The sequence below is a fragment of the Agelaius tricolor genome, unplaced genomic scaffold (assembly GCF_023055355.1).
Source record: "Agelaius tricolor isolate 1412-34295 unplaced genomic scaffold, bAgeTri1.0.p SCAF_7, whole genome shotgun sequence".
In the NCBI taxonomy this organism is placed as follows: Eukaryota; Metazoa; Chordata; class Aves; order Passeriformes; family Icteridae; genus Agelaius; species Agelaius tricolor.
The window spans coordinates 2067294-2091040 of NW_027269267.1; the positions used below are offsets into that span (position 1 = coordinate 2067294).

The 23747-nt window shown below is 46.2% G+C and overlaps 2 protein-coding genes across 4 annotated transcripts in view; one reads left to right on the forward strand and one right to left on the reverse strand.

The window, feature by feature from the left end:
* Window positions 1-2387: 2387 nt before the first annotated feature.
* LOC139591889 (microtubule-associated protein futsch-like) lies at window positions 2388-7946 on the reverse strand. Its single transcript, XM_071431115.1, has 3 exons — window positions 7886-7946; window positions 5050-5348; window positions 2388-4340 (listed from the first exon to the last, which is right to left on the reverse strand). The coding sequence occupies exons 1-3, from the start codon at window positions 7944-7946 to the stop codon at window positions 2388-2390; spliced, it is 2313 nt and encodes a 770-aa protein (XP_071287216.1).
* Window positions 7947-13497: 5551 nt separating this feature from the next.
* DOP1B (DOP1 leucine zipper like protein B) overlaps window positions 13498-23747 on the forward strand; it is a 121820-nt gene continuing 111570 nt past the window's right edge. The window contains exons 1-2 of one of the 3 annotated variants that reach the window (XM_071430118.1): window positions 13498-13922; window positions 18258-18424. In XM_071430118.1, coding sequence (XP_071286219.1) covers window positions 18287-18424 — 138 coding nt within the window. In that variant the 5' untranslated portion in view covers window positions 13498-13922; window positions 18258-18286. The remainder of the gene's footprint in view (window positions 13923-18257; window positions 18425-23747) is intronic. The other 2 variants (XM_071430116.1, XM_071430117.1) reach the window with 2 other exon arrangements.

Consider the following 23747-nt stretch of genomic DNA (forward strand, 5'->3'; position numbering starts at 1 on the left):
GGAGCTGCTGCAGGGGCTGAGCAGGAGCTCCCGGCCCTGGAGCCGTGATCCTGGGATTCTGGGAAAGTTGTCCTAAAACAACGAAAAACGGGAATGGGGCTTGAAGCCACCTGGGATAGTGGAAGGTGTCCCTGCCCACGTGTCACCATGCGATGAGGGGGAGACGGCTCTGCCCCAATTAAGGGGTAAATGGGACCATGGGAGGGCAACAGAGGGATTTTATTCAACAACATGGATTCGACTGCACAAGAAGCGTGAGGTAGGGTGAGGGAAAGAAAGAGGAAACTCCTGTCAGAGAGAGGAGACACAGAGCAGGAGATAATCAGCTGGAACTTCATGAGCTGTAAGGTCCCTGCCAGCCCCAAGCGCTGTGGCCTGGAGGAGTTGCACGGACTCCAGAAGTGGCTCCACAGCTGCTTTCTGCTGAGCAGGCCCTGGGCAGGGACAGGGGAGCAGAGGGGCCAAGGCTTCAGCCACAGGCTCAGCAGTGAGATCCTTCTGCTGATGTTCTGTGTGCAAACTAGAAGTGAAAATGGGGAGAAGAGCCTTTGCAGCCCCTTCACAGGCACAGCAAGCCCGGCAAGGAGCAGCCCTTGCTCCTCGCCCACGCCGATCCGGCGCTGCCCTTGTGAGCCGGCCGGGCTCCCGGGCCACGGGCAGCGTCCCAGCGGGGCTGTGCTGGCTCCGCTGTGGCGGCTGCACAGCCCCGCTGCCAAGGGCTCTCTCCCAGCACAGCTCTCTCTCCGCCGGCCTCAACGTGCGCCTTCCGTTCGCCTGCAGAGAGCAGCGCCAGCCCTGCCCTGCCCGCCCGGCCAGCAACTCTGCCGCTGGGCTGGGGCTGAGCACTCACTGCTCACAGGGGACTCCGGGGCACTGCCTGCCAAAATACATCGGCACCGCTGAGAGACTGCAAAGGAAACCTGGGCACTCTGCTCTTGTGCCTTTTTAGAAACTTTATTAGAAGACACACAAATTCTTCAAGAACAGGAACAGTGTTGGGACATTATAATATATCGTAATTATGGCATATGTTCTATTGATGTTTTTATATCATAGATTGTAATATAAATATACAATATGAAATAAAAAGAAATTATTTTCTAATTTTATTTATTAATTCAATATTCTCTTCATTTTTCTATTCTTATCCTTCTTAGTGTTATTCTTCTTCTTCGTACTACTCTTTCTTACTACTCTTCTTCTTTGCTACTTCTAAGTATTTTTAAATTCTTATTCCTATTCCTATTCTTCTTTTTCTTCTTCTTCTACATATTTTTAAATTCTTATTCCTATTCCTAGTACTCTTCTTCTAAGTATTTCTAAATTCTTATTCCTAATCTTCTTCTATTATCCTTAAATAAGCCTTCTGTGACTTGTCTTAGTCTTCATCTTTGTCTTCTTTGTCATCGTCTTCTTCATCTTCATGGTCTTCTTTGTCTTTGTCTTGTCGTTGTCTTGCAGTGGTTTGTGCTGAGAGTCCGTTCCAGGAGCCTCTGCTTTGTGCCCAAGAAATGGTTGCTGCACCTTCCAGGCCCGGGGCCGGGTGTGTGTGGGGCGGGGAAGGGGGGAGCTTTGGCCTCTTTGCCCGGCCATTTTCCAAGCCTCACTGCCCAGCTGTTCCTGGCTCTGCCTGCTACGGTTTTGCTGGCCTTGCTTGGCTTTGCTGGCCCATGCCAAAGCTTTTCCCTTCCCTGCCTTGGAGGAGCTGCAGCAGCAATCTTTCAGCCCCTCCAGCTGAACCCAACAGCTGCTGCTCCCACACCAGAGCAGCGGCACCGGCGGTAGCGGGGCCGTCCCGTTCCAGCCCCAAGCATCAAGGAGCCGAGGCGGGCAGAGAAAGCACAGCCAGAGACTCCGGCCCAGCTGCTTTGGCTGCCCTGGACAGGAGGTCCAGGAGCCCAGAGAGCCACCAGGGCTGTGCCTTCTGCTGGGTGGAACTGCTCTGGGGAAGCTCCACTGCCCTCAGCAGGAAAGACGCTGCCATCTCACACCCCAAGTTGAGAAAGGGAATTTCTTCAACATTTGCCCCAATTTCCAGGAATTTTGGGTCTTTCTTCCTGTGTCTGTGTGGGCCAGAGGAGAGAGTTCTGTGAGCATTCTGTTGGAATTCACTGTTGGGTTTGGGTGTTGCCACTTTCCTCTCTTGCTATTCATTTTCTGTTGGTGGAGGGCAATTGCTGAAAGCCTTGAGAGGAGACATTTCATTTGGGAGTATGCTCTCTTCAATTTGTCTCAAAACTGAGACAGTCGTCTTCTTCTTTATAATCTTTTTCCACTCGGTCTTCATGGTCTTGTCTCGATCTTCATCTTCTTTGTCATCTTCTTCCTCATCTCCTTCATCTTCTTTGTCTTCATCTTCTTCTTCTTTTTCTTCATCTTTTCCTGTTTCACTCCTCGGGCCGTGGCCTGAGGCAGGGACAGCGGAACAGCGCCTGCAGCGCCCGCAGCGCCCGCCTGAAGCGGGAGGGACGTTTCCTGGCCTTGGCAACACCAGGCAACGCCTCCTCAGCAGCTCCGCACCGGGCAGCAGCTGCCGGCTCGGCCTCCGTGGCACGGCCCGGGCCAGGAGAGGCGCTGGCCAGGGCAGGGGCTGCCAGCTGGGGCACCTCTTTGGGAGAAGAGTCTGCCCATGGCAGTGACAGCAGGGACTTGACTTCACCTTCCTCTTCCTCTCTCTCGCTGTAGATGTCCCTCTCACTGCAGGACTCACTGTCCCAAACTGAGGTCTCCTGGCTGCCTTCCTTGAAAAGCTTTGGCTCTGCCACTGCCCACTCCTCTTCCTCTGTCACACTGTAGGCGTCCCTCTCACTGCAGGACTCACTGTCCCAAACCGAGGTCTCCTGGCTGCCTTCCTTGAACAGCTTTGACCCTGCCACTGCCCACTCCTCTTCCTCTCTCTCGCTGTAGGCATCCCTCTCACTGCAGGATTCACTGTCCCAAACCAAGGTCTCCTGGCTGCCTTCCTTGAACAGCTTTGACCCTGCCACTGCCCACTCCTCTTCCTCTCTCTCGCTGTAGGCATCCCTCTCACTGCAGGATTCACTGTCCCAAACCGAGGTCTCCTGGCTTCCTTCCTTGAAAAGCTTTGGCTCTGCCACTGCCCACTCCTCTTCCTCTGTCACACTGTAGGCATCCCTCTCACTGCAGGACTCACTGTCCCAAACCGAGGTCTCCTGGCTTCCTTCCTTGAAAAGCTTTGGCTCTGCCACTGCCCACTCCTCTTCCTCTTCCACACTGTAGATGTCCCTCTCACTGCAGGACTCACTGTCCCAAACCGAGGTCTCCTGGCTGCCTTCCTTGAACAGCTTTGACCCTGCCACTGCCCACTCCTCTTCCTCTCTCTCGCTGTAGGCGTCCCTCTCACTGCCGGGCTCACTGTCCCAGTCCGAGCTCTCCTGGCTGCCTTCCAGGCACAGCTCTGACCCTGCCAGCTCTGGCTCTGCCACTGCCCCCTCCGGCTGCTCCCCGGGGCCCGGGAATCCCAGCGGGGCAGAGCAGGGCCCGGGGCCGCTGTGCGGGGCAGGCGCCGCCCCCGCTGCCGCCTCCTCAGCAGCTCCGCACCGGGCAGCAGCTGCCGGCTCGGCCTCCGTGGCACGGCCCGGGCCAGGAGAGGAGCTGGCCAGGGCAGGGGCTGCCCCTGCTGCCACCGCTGTGCCCGCGGGGCTGCCAGAGCGGGGCCCCTCTGGGGGACAAGCCTGGCTGTCCTCCTCCTTCACTGGGCCCACAGTGGCTCTCCAGAAGTCCCAAGAACTGGAGCTCCAATTGTCATCCTCGGACAGCTCTTCCAGAGAAGAGTCTGTCCATTGGGACAGGTCTGACTCTATTTGCTCCTCTTCTTCCTCACTGGAGGCGTCCCAGTCACTCTCCCAGCCCGAGCTCTCCTGGCTGCCTTCCTGTGGCAGCTCGGGCTCTGCCACTGCCCCCTGCGGCTGCTGCCCGGGGGCCGGGAATCCCAGCCGGGCAGAGCAGGGCCCGGGGGGGCTGTGCGGGGCAGGCACGGGGCTCTCTTCCCTCTCTGCTGGGCCTGTTCCTACCACTGCTGCATCCTCACTTTCTTCCCTCTGCTCCTGCGGCTGCGGCCCGGGTGCCTGGACCTCCAGCAGTAGCTGGCTCACGATCACACAGCTGATGAGCCACGCCAAGTCCAGCAGAGCCTGGCTGCAGCCTGGGGGGCTGACAGGGGCAGGCACTGGGCTCTGTGTCCCTGCTGATGGCGGCTCCTTCCTGGGGGCAGGAGGCTCTGCTGCCTCTTCTGCCCCAGGGGCCAGAGGCTCCAGGGGCTCCTCCTCCTCAGCAGCTCCCGCTGGGGCAGCAGCTGCCGGCCCGGCCTCCGTGGGACTCTGTAGGGAAGGAGAGGCGCTGGTTGGGGCAGGCACTGCCTCTGCTCCCACCTCTGTGCCCACGGGGCTGCCACAGCTGGGCCCCCTGGGGGACAAGGCTCAGGCTCCTGTCACTCCCTGCTAGCAAGGATCTGTCCCACATCTCAGAGCTGATGGCATTTCTCCACTGGGACAGCTCCTGCCTGCTCACATCTTCCTCCCACTGCGACAGCTTTCGCTCACTCCCATCGTCCCAGCAGGGCAGCTCCTGGGCTGCAGCGTCTGCTCTTTGGGACAGCTCCTTGGCACTGCTGCCTCTCACCTGGGACAATTCCAGCTCTCTCCTGTCTGCCCATGGGGACATGTGACAGTGCACATCTTGTCCCCATGGTCAGAGGTCTTGGTTACCTCTCACCTTCCCCCTAAGAAAGCTCTTGGGAATCGTCCCATAGGGAATCCTCTGGGACACTCACATCTCTCTGCAGGGACAGCTCATGGCATCTTTTGTCTTCTCCCCATCCCAGCTCCTGCTGCCCTCTCATGTCTATTCCCCACTGGGATATCTCTTGGCTTGTGACACATTCTTCCCACTCGCACACCTCTTGCTACATCTCACTGAGGACTCTCCCCACTGCTACAGCTCCTGGACTGTGACAGTTTCTCTCTGTTCATAGAGCTCTTGGTGTGTCCCACCTCTGCACAGGGAAACTTCCCCAACTCTCACACGTACCTGGCATTGGTACAGCTCTTGGCTGCTCCTGGATCTCTGCTGGGACATTTCTTGGACTCTCAGCACTTCTTTAGGATATGTCTCTTGCAAAGCTTCCCACTGGGAAAGCTCGCGGTCCTCGTTGGCAAAGGGCCTCTCCTCCTCCTCAGTCTGTGACAGTGGCAGGACTGACCTGCCCACTGCCCCCGACCACTGCCCGCTGGGGGCCTCCAGCCAGCTGGGCAAGGGGCTGGCGACCGGGAGTTGGAGTTGCCTTTGTCCTTGTTGCTGTCCTTGTCTGTCACTGTCGGCCTCTGTCGCTGTGGGCGTCCAGCGCAGACAGACACAGGGAGCTGCTTCCTGCACAGAGAGCGGCTCTCCTGTGACTGGGCACCGCAGGGCTCTGCGCCCCTTAGACACCCTCAGCCAGGGCCGGGCTCCCTGATGTCACAAGGCTCTCTGGCCACCAGCACGTCCCACATCACAAAGGGTCCCGACACCGTGTGCCCGTGTCACAAAGGGCCACCCCCGGCAGCCCAACATCAGTGGAGCAGCCAGGAACTGGCTGGGAGCAGCCCCGCACTTGTGGCCTTGGGCCCCTGCTGTGCCCAGAGCCCTGAGAGGCTTTGGCCACGCTGCCACAGGACAGCCCCAGCCCCACAGTGCAGAGCCCTGGCTTTGCCGGCTGCGCTGCCCAGGGCACCAGGAATTGGCCGCACGGACGGGCCGGGCACTCGTGGGCAGCGGCTCCAGGAGCGGCGGGAGCCCGGGGAGCAGGGGTGTTGTAGAGAGCTTTTTGGATAATTGGTTAGCTGAGAAAGGCCACTTTGATGTGATATCGTTGGATAAGGATAGGGGAAACAAGCTAGGGATTATGTAACCAGTGTCCAATCACTGACAAAGGTCATAGTGACCTGTGCTGAAACGGGAAGATGGGGGAGAAAATTGCTTGCCAGAAAATGTAGATATCCTAGGTAGAGAAGCTAGAAGAATGCAAACATAGAAACAAAATAATCATTAGAGCATAGAAGTAGGTGTGGTTGATCTAAGTGTGCTTTAACCAATAATGAGCTCAGCTTTTGCAATATGTATAAGCTTCATTAACACCAATATAAATATGTGTGAGCTTTCAATAAACTTTGGGATTTGCCATCCACGCATATTGTGTGAGGCATTTCTTCCGCCGTTCACGACAAATGGTGACCCCGGACGTCTTTCAACGGTAGCCACAGTCGAGCGGCGTAAGGGGTTCGGGTCCTATCGCAGCCGAGGACGGCAAAAGCACCGCTGAAAAAGGGAAAGTGCTGAGCCCTGGGTGACCTCAATGGAGAACCCGGCCGATACGTGCTGCCGGAGTCTGGAAGGGCTGCAAGAAGTGCGCTGTTATCTTTAACATGGATAAAGAAAGGCAAGCAGCATATGATTTATTTCCTAGCTTTTTATAAAAGCGTAAGGTTAAGGGTATAGATTTGCAGAAAGAGCTTCATGGGTGGTTAGCTCATGGGTATGCACAAGGACTTTTTCGGAATCTTCGCGCAGTGCATAGGCTATCAGAGTGCCCTATATTTGGGGATAAGTTGTGGCAGGTAATCATAGATGATGATAAAGCCGCGAGAAAGTTGGGAAAGTTATGGCGAGTCGTGCATGGTGAATTGCTGAAATACCAGGCAGAGGAAAGAGCTGCCCAGCAGGCTAGTGCAGCCCATGCAACACGGCCCCGCCAGCGTCGGTGCCTGTTTTAAGTGGCACCCCCTCGCCGACTTCGGCGGCTCCCCGCCGAGGCTAGTTCCTGCTCCAGACAACAGCTCCCCGCCGCTATCAGCTCCTGCTTCAGGCGGCAGCTCCCCCCGCACATACTCCAGCCGTGCCGTCCGCGCCGCCTGCCCCGGTGTTAAACCCTACACCTCCTCCGCGTCCTCCCGCTCCGGATCCGCTCCCTCAGCGTCCCCGCTGCAGCGCACAGCCCGCAGCCACCCCGCCGGAGAGGCTCGTGCCAGCCCCAGCCCTAAGCGGCTTAGCAGCTGCAGCCCGACCGCCTCCCGCTCCGCTCCGCAGCCGCCCCGACCCCCGAGCCGGGGGGGCGGCAGGATGGGCCTCCCACCCCCCGTGGGGCAGCGGGCTCCGGGGGGTCCGCCCGCCCCGCGGCTGCTCAGCGCGGTTCTGCTTCCCAGCCACCAGCTCCCTGTGCCCAGACACAAGTAGCAGCTGTCACCGCTTCAGCTCGACCTGCCTCCAGCCCGCCACCGCCGGGAGCCTCGGAGTGGACCTGGCAGCAGCAGCGGCCACAGTGACCCTGATGTCTACTCACCCGGAAAAGATTCCAACTGGGGTAAAGGGACCACTCGTTATTGATGGATTACCTATGGGAGCCTTACAACCAGGATTACCTAATCTTGCTATGCTGCCAAGGGACTGGCCACTTTTGATTATTGATCTGAAGGACTGCTTCTTTACTATTGCTCTTCATCCTCGAGACACTGCAGCAGGTATTGGACTGTATCACACAAGGCAGTGTTCAGAGACATGATCTTGATCTTCCTATACAGCTGGCGGTTTGGTGTGGACCAAAATTTTTACTGGGTGCACTTACTCAGCATAACAGAAAAACGGGGGAGATATGGGCCTTGGAATGGATATCTCCTCCACTTCAACAACATAAAACCCTTCTTCAGAAAATTGACATTTTAACTGATTTGCTCAAAAAAGGTCGTGATAGGACAGTGGGGTTGGATTCAATGCCCAAAAAGATCACTAAAGCCCTTATTGGATGCTATAACTGCTTACACAGATGCAGGAAGAAAATCCAAAACCGCTGCAGTGACCTGGTGAGAAAAGGGACAATGGCATCATCATGTACTCCGAACTACTGAGTCGGACACTTTGCAAACGATGGAGCTATTGGCTGTTGTATAGGCCATGATGCATTTCTCTGGACCTCTTAACATTGTAACAGATTCTTTGTATGTGGCAGGAGTGTGTGAGCGAATAGAGGATGCCTCTATAAAAAAGGTTCAAAACCGGAGGTTACATGGGCTGTTTATGCAGCCGCAGAGAGCAAATGGTACCTTGAAAAGATATCTGCGTAAATATATGGATACCAGAGAGCCACAAGAAAGATTGTTAAAGTGTTTGCTTGTTTTGAACCACTTGTGTGTTTTTGGGGAAAATAAGGTTCCTGCTGTGATTTGTCACTATGTACAAGAAACAGATGATGTAAAGAAAGATGTATGGGTGAGATACAGGGATCCTAAAACAGGACAATGGCAAGGTCCTGCTAAGGTGTTATATTGGGGCCGCGGATATCTTTGTGTTTCTACCCCTACAGGATCTCTGTGGGTACCTGCTAAATGGACCCAAGCAGCTGTGTTTGATGGAAACTTTATGTTATTGTTTTATTAATTTTTGCTTCTTTTGTGGACAGTGTAGACCATCAGGCATGGGCCCCACCTCAGCCCAAGACTAACATATGGGTCACCCTGGCAAACTTGACTAAGCAAGAGACTATTTGCCTGTCATTGTCTTCTCCTGGCAATCCTTTCACAACTTGTTTGGTTGGATTACCAGCAGATCCCTGGCCGTGCCCTTTACATGTACCAACTTGTAAGGTCAGCAATGCTAGGACGAGTGTGGATAATTGGGATCAGTGGGTTTCCCACTTTTCTATAGCACCACAAGAGCCCCAAGAGTTGGAGTTGTTAGGGTCAGTGATGGCAGATGCATGCATTCATTTTAACCATAGAAGCCTGCTGTCAGTCAAGAACCACTCTAATGTTGTAACTTTCAGCATGACTGTCTACCGAAATGCATCGGCCTGGTGCAATTATACAACAAAGAGAGTGTCAGTCTCATCCAATGACCCTATTCAATTGCCAGCAGGATATTTCCTGATATGTGGGGACCGTGCTTGGGCCGGTATCCCATCAATGCTGCACGGGGGACCATGTACACTTGGACGGCTGTCTCTACTCACACCCAACATGTCCATGATACTGAACATGAGCCTCCATCATAGAAGCAAACGAATGGCTCATGCATTTGCTGCAGACTGCCGGGATGATGTAAAGTTTTGGTCCCCAGCGGCCATAATCGCAGCATCTTTCTTAGCCCCAGGGGTATCAGCAGCACGTGCTCATGCTATTTTAAATAGGTTAGAGTGTTAGCTTGCTAAACAAACAAATGCAACTTCTTTAGCGATTTCTAGTCTTTTGCTTGATGTTGATTCTATTCGCCATGCGACACTTCAAAATAGAGCTGCAATTGATTTTCTTTTACTTGCACAAGGCCATGGCTGTGATGAATTTGAGGGCATGTGTTGCATGAATCTTTCTGATCATGCACAGTCTGTACACTCACAGCTCTCTGAGTTACGGAGGTTAACTGGGAACTTACAGGTAGAATCAGGCCTTGGTATTGATGGATGGCTCAAATCTTTAAGCTTAAGATCATAGTTACGCTCTGTTGTTAAGGTTAGCATTGTAGTAGCTATTGTAGCTTTGTTGTTAATATTAGTCTTGCCATGTTTTTGTATATGCTTACAGAATATGGTGCGAAAGATGATAACTACCGCATTTAATCAAACCATGCTTGTTCAACAGAAAAACGGGGGAAATGTGGAGAGCTTTTTGGATAATTGGTTAGCTGAGAAAGGCCACTTCGATGTGATATCGTTGGATAAGGATAGGGGAAACAAGCTAGGGATTATGTAACCAGTGTCCAATCACTGTCAAAGGTCATAGTGACCTGCGCTGAAACGGGAAGATGGGGGAGAAAATCGCTTGCCAGAAAATGTAGATATCCTAGGTAGAGAAGCTAGAAGAATGCAAACATAGAAACAAAATAATCATTAGAGCATAGAAGTAGGTGTGGTTGATCTAAGTGTGCTTTAACCAATAATGAGCTCAGCTTTTGCAATATGTATAAGCTTCATTAACACCAATATAAATATGTGTGAGCTTTCAATAAACTTTGGGATTTGCCATTCACGCATATTGTGTGAGGCATTTCTTCCGCCGTTCACGACAGGGTGTCCCTCAGGGCTCTGCCGGGCACCGGCGCTCGCTCCCTGCTGCCCGCAGGGCGCTGCCGAGGGCTCCCCGCCCGCCGGGGCCGGGCCCGGGCGCTGAGGGAGCGGCGCCGCCATTGCTGCCGCCCTCAGGGGCTCTGAGGGGAGCGCGGCTCCCGCCAGCCCCGCTCCGCCCGCACGGGCCACACAAACACGGAGCATGAGAGAAAATTTCCAGAGCTAAACCCAATTTCATTTTTATATCTTTAATGGTCAATAAAGCAAGCAAGCAGCGCTGGGTGGCCAGGGAGTCACTGCTCTTTTCACAGCACACACCACTTACAAGTTCGGCAAAGTATATCTACTGGTTTTAGGCCTACCAAGCATTTTCCAATGGGTTTAGTTAGTCTGAATCAGCAAATATCAATATGCTGAGATCTGCAATTTCATCATCTTTCCCAGTGCCTGTTGGCTTCCTCTCCTCTATGAGCAATACAGTACATCCTTCAGCTGATGGATATGAAATGATATTTTATGATATTCTATTTACAAGCAGCTAAAAAAAGTTACAATCTGTACCACATCTAAATACTTCTGATCAATAACAACATGCAAAAGCGAATACATAAATGCGTAAGCCATTTATGGGGTCTATTTTTATTATTAATGACCATTATCTGGTAATTTTTACCAGCTTCCCATGGGATGAAGAGAAGGAAGGACAGGACACAGATGTTTTGCAGATGTGGAGGGGGACTCAGGGAAGAAGGAGCAGCAGTTGCTGCCCCTGGAAGAGGGAATGTGCCCTGGGATGGGGCACAGTGCCAGGGCAGGACTCTGCACAGAATTTGCAATGTCCAACCCAAATTTATCAATTCTTTATGTCCTTTCTCTCTTTCTTTTATTTTATTTTTATTTTTATTTTTATTTTTATTTTATTTTTTATTTTATTAACTGCCTCCCTTACTTCTCTCCCAGGTCTGTTGTATGGGAATTGTTTTGTGGCTCTCAGATTGTAGTGCCCTTGCTTTGTGTGAAGTTTAAGGGTTAATAATAATAATAATAATAACAATAATAATTAAATAATCATTAAATAATCATGGGCTGTTGTCCTGTACAACACTTCTAGATGTGATTTACTGGTCTTTTCATGGCATGTCACTACCACAGAATCACAGAATCTCTGGGTTGGAAGGGACCTTAAAAATCATCCAGCTCTACCTCCTGAGAAAGAGAGGTAAACATCATGAGATGGAAAAACATCATAAGAAATACACCATATTTTAAGACATAAATGTTATGTCTTAAGGAAATCACCAAAAATACAAATTCTTTGCTCAGTCAGGCACATGCTTAGAAGCTCTGAGCAGCATTTCCAAGAAGAACTCTAAAATTTAGAAATTGAAATTTGAATTGGTGGCATTGTAGTTTGGAAAGGTTAAATTCCTAAAATCTAGCTAGGAAGGGGAGAGGCAGGTGGTGTCAAGAAAGGAAAACAGGATATTAATGTAACACTAAATATATTTATTGTATTTAATGTAATGTAACTTAATGTTTAATGTGTCACGTAATACTTAATGTAACTTATCAGGGGTCATTACTGAAACAGTATCATCCCAATCTGAACAGTTTTTCTTCCCTCACCTTGAATAACTGAATTCATGCATTTCCCCTGATTTTTTAATTTTATTTTCCAGCTGCTCTGAGCAACCATGATTTTCTGCCTGCATGTTAAAAAAACAAAACAAAAAAACCCCACCAAAACCAAAACAAAACAAAAAAACCCCAACCTAAAACAAAAAAAGAAAAAAAAGGAAAAAGGAAAAAAAAAACCAAACCCAAAACAAGAGAGAAGGGAAAGAGGGAAGAAAAAAAGGGGAAGGGGAAGAGGGGAAGGGATGGCAAAGGAAAAAACAAGAAGGGAAGGGGAAGAGAAACTGAGAGTCAATAATGTTTCCACAATATATCAATATATGCATATAATATATCAATATTTGAATCCATTTCAGGCACAATCCTGTATTTTACTTCCCATGGGTATTTTGATTCTGTTTGGTTGGTTTGTTCCTTTGGTTTGCTGTCACTGGGCTAAAATTCCTCCATCACATTCACCTTTTTCCAAGCAAACTGACAGCTCCTTACATGGAACTCAAACTCTCTATAAATGTGACATCCAGCCTCTCATGACAACCATAAAAATGTCAAAAAAATGCTTTGTTTTCCCCCTAAACCCACATAGTTGTGTAATATCTATATATTGTAATACTGTAATATCTATATATCTAATATACTATCTTAGACTGTAGAATAATAGAGATTGTGAAATGTTGAAATGCTTTTTCATGTCACTAACTCAGTGTAATAATATTATATCTATCTATCTATCTATCTATCTATATATAAAATTATATGTATAATTATATATATATTTTATATATATATAAATAAAATATTTAGGTGACTTCCCAGATGGATTTGGGAACTATCTTACCTGAAAGACAAGATAACAGAAACAGAAACAAAAGTGCTGAAAAAATAAGAATGTATTGACTCTCGTTATCAGGGAGTGAAAATACAACAGGATGGAACCAGAAGAAGAAATAAAATATATTCATTTACTCTACAAGATGGCATGAACACAAGTCAAAGGTTAAAACCAAGCAAAAGAACATCTAAACTCACAGAGATGTTTGAATATGTATGAACTGTTATGAATATGCATGTACCCCCTGTAATGTAACAGTAAATATTATATATATATATATTCTATTATATATTAGATATTATTAGATTATTATTCTATTCTATTATTAGATATATATAATATATCTATTATATATTATATATTTTTTTCTATTTTATATATATATGTATAATAGAAAATAGAAAAATATAGAAAAATATAAAATATATAAAAATATAAAAAGCACCAAGCGCTGGATTTTATCCCTTTTATCCCTTAAGAAACTTTGATAAAAATTCTAAATAGTGAGCCGTGTTTCTCACATCCCCTGCAACAAGGAGCTCTCCCGGTGCATCCCGGAGCTCTCCCGGTGCATCCCGGGGCTCTCCCAGTCTCTCCCGGGGCTCTCCCGGTGCATCCCGGGGCTCTCCAGGTGCTTCCCGGGGCTCTATCGGAGCTCTCCTGGTGTTTCCCGGGGCGCTCCCTGTGCATCCGGAGCTCTCCCGATGCATTCCGGAGCTCTCCCAGTGTTTTCCGGAGCTATCCCGGTGCTTCCCGGAGCTCTCCCGGTGTTTCCCGGGGCTCTCCCGGTGGGGAGCGGCCGCGGAGGGAGCGCGGAGCTGAGGTCCCCGCCCGCGCCGCCAGAGGGCGCTCAGCCCCCCCCGGCGACCCGCCGGGCTCTACCATCTCCCTACGAGGGGGGGAGGCAGGTGACACGCTGCGGGCTGTGGCACGACTCGACAGAGGGTGACACCGGGAGAAAGGTGACAGCGACAGAGCGTGACAAAGACACCGGGTGACAACGCCAGAGCCCTCGGCTTATAGGCACAGCTGGAGCCCTCCCGCCCAGCGATGCCTCGGCACTCCCCGCGCGGCGCTCGGTGGTGCGGCCCCGCTGCGGGCCTGGCGGCGCGGGCGGGGGCGGCGGCGTTCCATAGGGCCGGGCTTCCATAGGGCCGGGCTTCCATAGGCCGGGCTTCCATAGGGAACATTTCCATAGGGAACATTTCCATAGGGCCGGGCTTCCATAGGGCCGGCTCTCCATACGGCCGGGCTTCCTTAGGGCCGGCTCTCCATAGGGCACATTTCCGTAGGGCCGGCTCTCCATAGGGCGCGTTTCCATAGGGACTGCGGAGCCGCTCCCGCCCCGCCGCCGCCCGGTTCCTCTCACGTCGCCGCCGGCCCCGGGAGGAGCGGGGCCCTGCGCAGGTAGGCGGCGGTGGGGAGGGGACGGGAGGGGACCCGGCTGAGGGGGCAGCGCTGGCCCAGGCCGGAATGCCGGGATCGCAGAACGGGCGCGGTTGGAAGGGGATCGCGCTGCCCAGCCCTGCCCAGCCGTGCCACGGCGCTCACCTGGAGCAGGTGACACAGGCGGGCTCGGAACCGCCCCAGCCGGGGGGACCCGCGGCATTCCCGGGGAATGGGCACGGCCCGAGAGCCCCGGGAGCCTTTGGACAGCGCTGCCGGGGGTGCCAGGGTGGGATTTGGGGGATCTGGGTGATCCTGGCGGAGCTTGCCCAGCTCAGCATATTCCGTGCTTCTCCGCCGCCTCCATGGGGAGAAGCTCTTCCTCAGGGTGAGGTGGAATTTCCTGGTTTAATTTCTGGCCATCGCTTCTCGTCCTGACCGCTGAAAAGAGCCTGGCAGCCTCAGTGGGGGAAGGTGATGAACGATTATTTATTTACATCGGGATTTGCGAGGGAAGTTTGTGAGCCGGGATTTGGGTTATGTGCCTAAAGGTCACTAACCAAAAAGCGAGTGGGTTTTGTATGGGTTTTAATTATTTGATGTTATTACTTATTTTCCTGACTTTGTGTCCAAGCACAAACACGTTCTATTTACCTTATTTCAATTGCTGGATTTTATCCAACCTTGCTGACACCTGGCAGTTGAGGTGCAGGAATATCAACCCCCACTAAATCATCCCTGCTCTCCTGGGTGGAAATCAACCTTTTACCTGTCTTTTCACTGCAGAAATCCAGATCCTTGAGAGCTGATGTGTCCTGTCAGCAAAGCAGCTGCCTGTCCTGAGCCACCCAGCCAAATCTCTTCTCCATGGAAGTGGCAGCAGCCCTGACTTGGCAGAGAGCTGCTGGAAAAACTCCCCAGCTCCTGCTTTGTGCTCAGGAGTGCAAACAATCCCATGATTAAGATCCTTAGATGAGATGAGGGAAATAGAGTTCCATTTCTTGCCCAGTGTTTGTATCAAATTACTCTTAATTTTTGCTGACAGTGTCTTGCAGCTTTTCCACTTTGTTGGGTTTTATGAGAGGACTGACTTTAATTTTTAGGTTTTTTTTTAATCTGGATCCCAGATAAATGAAATGCTATTCCCTGATTTCACTCTCTCTGCTATGATCAGCACTGCAAACATCCTGATAAAGACAAAATTAAATCCTCTTTGGAGCCAAAACAAGCCAAACCAATCTGGCCCTGATGACATTGTGTGATAATTTTATTTTTCCATGGAGGTGGATCTGGCACAGAGTGGTTTTATTGGCAATGCCTCAATCCTGCTCAGGGCAGTGCAAAGGTGCCTTAAACCTGCACTTAAAATCCTTTCTGCTTTTTCATTTCATCCAGCATTTTTCTGCTTTTGAGGGTTTCTTACCAAAACCCTAAAAACCCTTCTATTGATGGAGTTCAAATTGTTTATTACAACATATTTAATGTTTTAAAGGACATGGAGGATGGCTTTCGTTTAGTTTTGTGTCCTAACAGCAGGAGACTGAATGCAGTAGTCCTTCAGAAATGTAAAATATTTTGTTCCAGAGCTGTGATTTCCTTTCTGTATCAGTGATGCAGCAGGGATTGACCTAAACCTAAACTTAATCATATTGAAACTATTCTAGAAGAATATTTTGATGTTTTCCAACAGAACTGGGGTCAGAGGCAGCAAAGGAAAGAAAGGAGGATTTTTTAAGTAGGGGAAATCCAACCAAACTTGGGTTCCATTGTTCTAAACCAGGTGTATTTGAATTTTTAACCTGAATACTTTGCAAAACTCAGGAAAATCAAGTCTGAACAGCTGATCTTTAACTATAAATATATTTTAAAATTGTTTCTTGAAACAGAGGAAGATTATAAAGCATGGCTTGGCATTTTGGCACAGCACCTTGGCCTTGCACTTGAGCATCTGCTGCTGCCAAGTGGAGCTGCAGAGCTCTGAGAGCTCCTTGTGCTGAGGGCTGAGAGCCCTTGAGCAGGATTTTTCTGGGAAGTTGTGTTTGCCCAGGGAACATTCCCCATTCCAGGCTCCCCATTCCAGAGCTCAGGGGATGAGTTCTGAAGGCAATTCCCAACTCCTTGGAAAGAAACTTTGGGATTCTCCCCTTTGTTATTGGGGATGGAATGGGAAAACACCTTCCAGAAATAGGGAAAAGTGACTGAAAATCTTTTGGGAGAGGCAGTGAGGAGTCAAAATTAATTTGGGAATTATTTTTAACTTTGTCTTGAAATTTTAACCTGTTCATTGTGCTCTGAGAGCTCCTTGTGCGGAGGGCTGAGAGCCCTTGAGCAGGATTTTTCTGGGAAGTTGTGTTTGCACAGGGAACATTCCCCATTCCAGGCTCCAGGAACATTCCCCATTCCAGGCTCCAGGAATATTCCCCATTCCAGGCTCCCCATTCCAGAGCTCAGGAGATGAGTTCTGAAGGCAATTCCCAACTCCTTGGAGAGAAACTTTGGGATCCTCCCCTTTGTTATTGTGGATGGAATGGGAAAACACCTTCCCAAAAGGAAATAGGAAAAAGTGACTGAAAATCTTTTGGAAAAGTCAGTGGGGAGTCAAAATTAATTTGGGAATTATTTTTAACTTTGTGTTGAAATTTTGACCTGTTCATTGTGCTCTGAGAGCTCCTTGTGCTGAGGGCTGAGAGCCCTTGAGCAGGAATCCCCATGGAAGTTGTGTTTGCACAGGGAACATTCCCCATTCCAGGCTCCAGGAACATTCCCCATTCCATATTCCAGGAACATTCCCCATTCCATATTCCAGGAATATTCCCCATTCCAGGCTCCAGGAATATTCCCTATTCCAGGTTCCAGGAACATTCCCCATTCCAGGCTCCAGGAACATTCCCCATTCCATGTTCCAGGAACATTCCCCATTCCAGGCTCCAGGAACATTCCCCATTCCATATTCCAGGAATATTCCCCATTCCAGGCTCCCCATTCCAGAGCACAGGGGATGAGTTCTGAAGGCAATTCCCAACTCCTTGGAGGGAAACTTTGGGATCCTCCCCTTGGTTATTGTGGATGGAATGGGAAAAGACCTTCCAGAAATAGGGAAAAGTGACTGAAAAAACTCCAAATTTTCTCTTGGAAAAATCAGTGGAGAGTCAAAATTACTTTGGGAATTATTTTTAACTTTGTATTGAAATTTTAACCTGTTCATTGTGCTCTGAGAGCTCCTTGTGCTGAGGGCTGAGAGCCCTTGAGCAGGAATCCCCATGGAAGTTGTGTTTGCACAGGGAACATTCCCCATTCCAGGCTCCAGGAATATTCCCCATTCCAGGCTCCAGGAATATTCCCCATTCCAGAGCTCAGGGGATGAGTTCTCAAGGCAATTCCCAACTCCTTGGAAAGAAACTTTGGGATCCTCCCCTTTGTTATTGTGGATGGAATGGGAAAACACCTTCCAGAAATAGGGAAAAGTGACTGAAAATCTTTTGGGAGAGGCAGTGGAGAGTCAGAATTAATTTGGGAATTATTTTTTACTCCATGTTGAAATTTTAACCTGTTCATTGTGCTCTGAGAGCTCCTTGTGCAGGAATCCCCATGGAAGTTGTGTTTGCACAGGGAACATTCCCCATTCCATATTCCAGGAATATTCCTCAATCCATGCTCTCCATTCCAGAGCTCAGGGGATGAGTTCTGAAGGCAATTCCCAACTCCTTGGAGAGAAACTTTGGGATCCTCCCCTTGGTTATTGTGGATGGAATGGGAAAAGACCTTCCAGAAATAGGGAAAAGTGACTGAAAATCTTTTGGGAGAGGCAGTGGAGAGTCAGAATTAATTTGGGAATTATTTTTTACTCTGTGTTGAAATTTTGCCCTGTTACTGACCTGTTACTGTGCTGAGGGCTGAGAGCCCTGGAGCAGGATTCCCTATGGAAGGTTCCCCATATTCCATAGGGAACATTCCCCATTCCAGGCTCCAGGAACATTCCCCATTCCATGTTCCAGGAATATTCCCCATTCCAGGCTTCAGGAATATTCCCCAATCCAGGCTCCCCATTCCAGAGCTCAGGGGATGAGTTCTGAAGGCAATTCCCAACTCCTTGGAGAGAAACTTTGGGATTCTCCCCTTTGTTATTGGGGATAGAATGGGAAAACACCTTCCAGAAATAGGGAAAAGTGACTCCAAAATTTCTCTTGGAAAAATCAGTGGAAAGTCAAAATTACTTTGGGAATTATTTTTAACTTTGGATTGAAATTTTGACCTGTTCATTGTGCTGCCAGTGCTTCTCCATATTTATGATTCCAGGTGTTGCAGAACTGAAATTTGGGTGATTTTTGTAACTCTTTGCACATCTGAATTTTCCAGAAGGCTCCACCTTGCTATGAGCAGCCAAGATGGATCCAGAAGAGCAGGATTTGCTTGGGGATTACAGATACAGGAATTATTCTTCAGCAATTGAGAAAGCTTTGAGGAACTTTGAATCATCCAGTGAATGGGCAGACCTGATCTCTTCACTTGGCAAGCTCAACAAGGTACAGTGTGAGGGGAATTTTTATATTTTATATATTTGTGATATTTGTATTGCTGTGAACTTTTCTGGCACTTCCAGCACTTAAAAGAATTGAATATTCACTCAAGAAAAATAATGGAAGGAGCTAAGTCAGTCCTTCTTTATATAAATGTGAGAAATTGCTAAATTATATAAAATTATATAAAAATAGAAATTATATAAAAATAAATGTGAGCAATTTATATTTAAAAAAAAAAGTGAGCAATTCTGGTGAAAGAGCTTTCCTGCAAATGGTATTTGCTGTCTTTTTGCTGCTAATTTAATTTAATTGATTTAATTGAAGTTTTACATCAAAGAAACCCTCACTCTATAGCAGCTAAAAAGCTTTTCTAGAAAAGAGGAAATGACAAATTTTAGAATATTTTCTGAGTCAAAGCTTTTATTTAAAGGTCACATTTCCTTGGCTGTGCCCTCCCCTTGGATTTGGGGAAATTTGGTGGGTTTTGTATGAAAAAGAAATATATGTATATCAATATATATGTATATCAATATATATGTATATCAAAGGAATGAGGGAGACAGAAATGTTGTTTTGAAACAGGAGTTCCACATTCCTGCCTTCAGTTTTTCACCATGATTGTGGCTCTCATCAAGAGCCAGGTGCCTTCAAGATGCTTTTCTGCAAAGGGAAAATGTGAAATAATTGGAGTGAGAGGAAGGCTTTGATCTTTTATTGTGACCTAGATGAGCCCTGAGCCCCCACCTGAGCTTTCATTCAGGTGCAGAATTGCCAGAGCCTGTGGCAGCAGAGCAGAAAGCAAAGGAAAAGCTCCCAGCTGCTCCAGAGCCATCTGCTGGGGCTTTTTGTGAGGGATTTCCTCTTTTCAGGAGAATTGGTGCAGCAAATGCTCCCCAGTGTTCATCCTGGCTGGTGCCTGAAAGTCAGGAGGGATGTGGCAGGGGAAGGAAAGGAGATGTCAGGAACTGTGGGCATTTCTGGGGGAGTTTTGAATGATTAGAGATGGGATCTTGGAGTTGTTTGTGGTTTATTTTCTTTATTTTCTATACAGGTAGGAAGGGTGAGCTTGGCTCCAGTATTGTCTAGAAGGTCACAAGACCCTTAAGCTGTAAGAGTTTTTAAGGAGTTATTGACTAATAAAGCACTGTTAATAGGATATTTATGTTTTTGACTCAATCTTTAAATATTTTGTCTCATCGACTTATGCTACAGTGTAAGCTGTAGTTAATTATTCTTAGTTAATTATGTTATGACACACAAACCTACAGTGCTGCATTCTAATTTCTCTGTCTACTTCTGTAGTTACTTTAATTTTTTTATATCTTAAACTTGAAAACTTCAAACTTTCTTTTACTTAGCTTAACCTTTCTTGGCTTTAACCACAAATCCCCATTGTCCCTTCCAGCCCCTCAGTTTGGGAGCCTTTCCCAAGGTCTCAGATCAAATCCTGGGTTTCATTCGAAGCTTTGGCTTCCAGGCCCAAAATTCTGAATTTTTGGTATTTGGGATTCCAGCAAGTCACCATTCCCTGAACTCCTGGTGGTCTCTGACAGCCTCAAATATAAAGATTATTATAAAGATAATTATAAAGATTATTAAAAAGATTATTATAAAGATTATTGTTGATTTTTACCAGGGCTGGGGAGGTACTGGCTCAGTGCTGGAGGTGGATGAGCAGGAAGGAGAGCAGTGATAAAATTGTTTTTACAATCTCCACATGGTTTTATTAAAGCTCCTGGGGGTCACTTGTGTGCAGGGATAACTGAGATTAATCTCAGTGAAAATGCTGAAAAAGGGAAGGACAAAATCCAAGAAATCAAGAAGTCCAGAAGTTCTTTTCCAGAGCAGTGTGGAATCAGCATGACACCACAAGGGCTCAGATTTTCTGAGGCTTTTTCTCCTGCAGGCCCTGTTGAGACACAAACATTTTTTATTTCCATAAAGCTCAGGGGCATCACCCTCCAGGTGAGCCAGGGTCTGGGAAAAGCAAGATGCAGATGTCCTTCAGAAATGGAAAATATTTTATTCCAGAGCTGTGATTTCATTTCTGTGTCAGTGATGCAGCAGGGATTGACCCAAACCTAACCCCAAAAAATATTTAAACTATTCTAGAAGAATATTTTGGTGTTTTCCAACAGAACTGGGCTCAGAGGCGGCACAGGAAAGAAAGGAGGATTTTTTAAGTAGGGAAAATCCAACCAAGGTTGAATTCTATTGTTCTGAACCAGGTATATTTGAGTTTTTAACCTGAATACTTTGCAAAACACAGGGAAATCAGGTCTGAACAGCTGATCTTGAAATATAAAAATATTAAAGAATGGTTTATTGAACTAGAGGAAGATTACAATGCAGGGCTTGGCATTTTGGAACAGCACCTTTGACTTGAGCAGCAGGGATTGACCCAAACCTAACCCCAAAACATATTTAAACTATTCTAGAAGAATATTTGGTCTTTTCCAGCAGAACTGGGCTCAGAGGCAGCAAAGGAGAGAAGGGAGGATTTTGTAAGGAGGGAAAATCCAACCCAGCTTGGATTCCATTGTTCTGAACCAGGTGTATTTGAATTTTCAACCTGAATACTTTGCAAAACAGAGGGAAATCAGGTCTGAACAGCTGATCTTGAAATATAAAAATATTAAAGAATGGTTTATTGAGGAAGATTATAATGCAGGGCTTGGCATTTTGGAACAACACCTTGGATCTGAGCAGCAGGGATTGACCCAAACCTAAACCTAAGCATATTTAAACCATTCTAGAAGAATATTTTGGTGTTTCCCAACAGAACTGGGCTCAGAGGCAGCAAAGGAGAGAAGGGAGGATTTTTGAAGTAAGGAAAATCTAACCCAGCTTGAATTCTATTGTTCTGAACCAGGTATATTTGAATTTTTAACCTGAATACTTTGCAAAACACAGGGAAATCAGGTCTGAACAGCTGATCTTGAAATATAAAAATATAAAAATATAAAAATATGTTTTGTTGAACTAGAGGAAGGTTACAATGCAGGGCTTGGCATTTTGGAACAGCACCTTGGATCTGAGCAGCAGGGATTGACCCAAACCTACACCTGAGCATATTTAAACTATTCTAGAAGAATATTTTGGTGTTTTCTAACAGAACTGGGCTCAGAGGCAGCAAAGGAGAGAAAGGAGGATTTTTTAAGGAGGGAAAACCCAACCAAGCTTGGATTCCATTGTTCTGAACCAGGTATATTTGAATTTTTAACCTGAATACTTTGCAAAACACAGGGAAATCAGGTCTGAACAGCTGATCTTGAAATACAAAAATATTAAAGAATGGATTACTGAGGAAGATTATAATGCAGGGCTTGGCATTTTGGAACAACACCCAGGGATTGACCCAAACCTACACCTGAGCATATTTAAACTATTCTAGAAGAATATTTTGGTGTTTCCCAACAGAACTGGGGTCAGAGGCAGCAAAGGAGAGAAGGAAGGATCCCTTAAATATCTTATCCCTTAAAAATGAGGTCAAAAAGGGAGCTTGGTGAAGAGAACCAACTCTGCTGCCTCTCTGTTGTTCCTTGATTATCTTAAAATTTATTCCATCCTCAATGATTCTACTCAGAATAAACTGGACCTTTTTTGAGTTTCTCTGTTGCTTGTACAGCTCAAAAGAATATTTTCTGGGGACTTGTACAACCAGGGAAGCAACATCTGAATGTTCAGTTGGCGGATCTGCAGAGATTTTATTTTCTATTTTATTTTATATTTTATCTTATATTTTATTTTATATTTAATTTTATTTTTGTTTTAGAGAGGTTTCAGCTTCATTTTTCAGTGAGAAATCCTTTCAGACCTTGATAAAAAGCTTCTGGGGTGAAGGGTGATTTAAACTTCCAAATTAAGTTAAAACTTTTAAACTTAAAAATAACGGCTGGTTCAGTACAGGTGGGTTTGTCAATGCAACAAGGGCTTTTGGCATTATTTTATATCCAAAATATTGTTCTTTTTCTATCCAAAATATTGTTCTTTTTCTATCCAAAATGCCAGGGACTGTAGCTAGAGGATGAACAAATAGTAAATCTGTATCAAATGTTCAAGGCTGGGGAATTTCAGGCAATGAGGGGATAAAAATGTCTGAGCTGGGGAAACCCAGAGGCTCAGTTTGCAGGAGGGGTTTTAGCCACAGTCTGGGATGTGCTCTCCATAAACATCAACTCTGGGTGTGCCAGGGAGTGGGGACATGGCACAAATGGCAACGTGAGGAACTGAGAATTAGATAGACTGGAATAGAATATATAATATATATACATATATAATATTATACTATATATATATAAATTATATAATATATATACAATAATATACAATATATATAATATATATATACAATATATACATAATTATATTATACACAATGTATAATATATATAATGTATAATATATAACATACAATATATATATAATATATACAATATATATAATATATTGTATATAACATAATATATTGTATGTTATATATTATACATTATATATATCATACATTACAGATAATGTATATTATATATACATTATATATAATATATATTATATTATATACATTATATATTATATTATATTATATTATATATATTGTATATTATTATACATTATATATAATATATATAATATCTTGTATATTATATATTGTACGTTATATAGTGTATGTTATACATTATACATTATACATTATATATTATACATTATTAAATATATTGGAAATACCATATAACGTAATATCACATTACATTATATGATAAATATATTATATTATATATATTATAATATACATTACAATATATATAATATATATTATATATTATATATATTATATATTATGATACATTATATATATAATATATTGTATATTATATATTGTCCGTTATATATTGTATGTTATATATTATACATTATATATTATACATTATACATTATATATTATATATTATTAAATATATTGGAAATACAATATAACATAACATTACATTTCATTATATTATAAATATATTATATAATATATAATATTAGATATATTGGAGTAGAAAATATTGGATTTTGGTTCTGTGAGGATATAAGGAAAGGAGTGGTTTTTAAATATCCCTGAAATTCGGGGTGCTGAGGATTCTCAGAGAATTCCCAGAGCAGCTGGGGCTGCCCCTGCATCCCTGGCAGTGCCCAAGGCCAGCGTGGGGACAGTGGGAGGTGTCCCTGCCATGGCAAAGGCTGTCCTTAAATAAATAAATAAATAAAATTAAATAATTAATAAATAAAAATATAAATAAATACAGTATTAAAAATAAAATATATAAAAATTAAATTTATAAAT

What these genes read in the sequence shown, in the direction of transcription:
- LOC139591889 (XM_071431115.1), bottom strand. Translation starts at nt 7,946, where the DNA reads ATGGCCTATACAACAGCCAATAGCTCCATCGTTTGCAAAGTGTCCGAC. An exon ending in GTCCGACTCAGTAGTTCGGA is followed by an intron (nt 5,349 to 7,885) that starts GTACATGATGAT and finishes GGACGCCCACAG; the next exon opens with CGACAGAGGCCGACAGTGAC. An exon ending in AAGAGCTGTACCAATGCCAG is followed by an intron (nt 4,341 to 5,049) that starts GTACGTGTGAGA and finishes CCTTCCCTACAG; the next exon opens with AGTCCCACGGAGGCCGGGCC.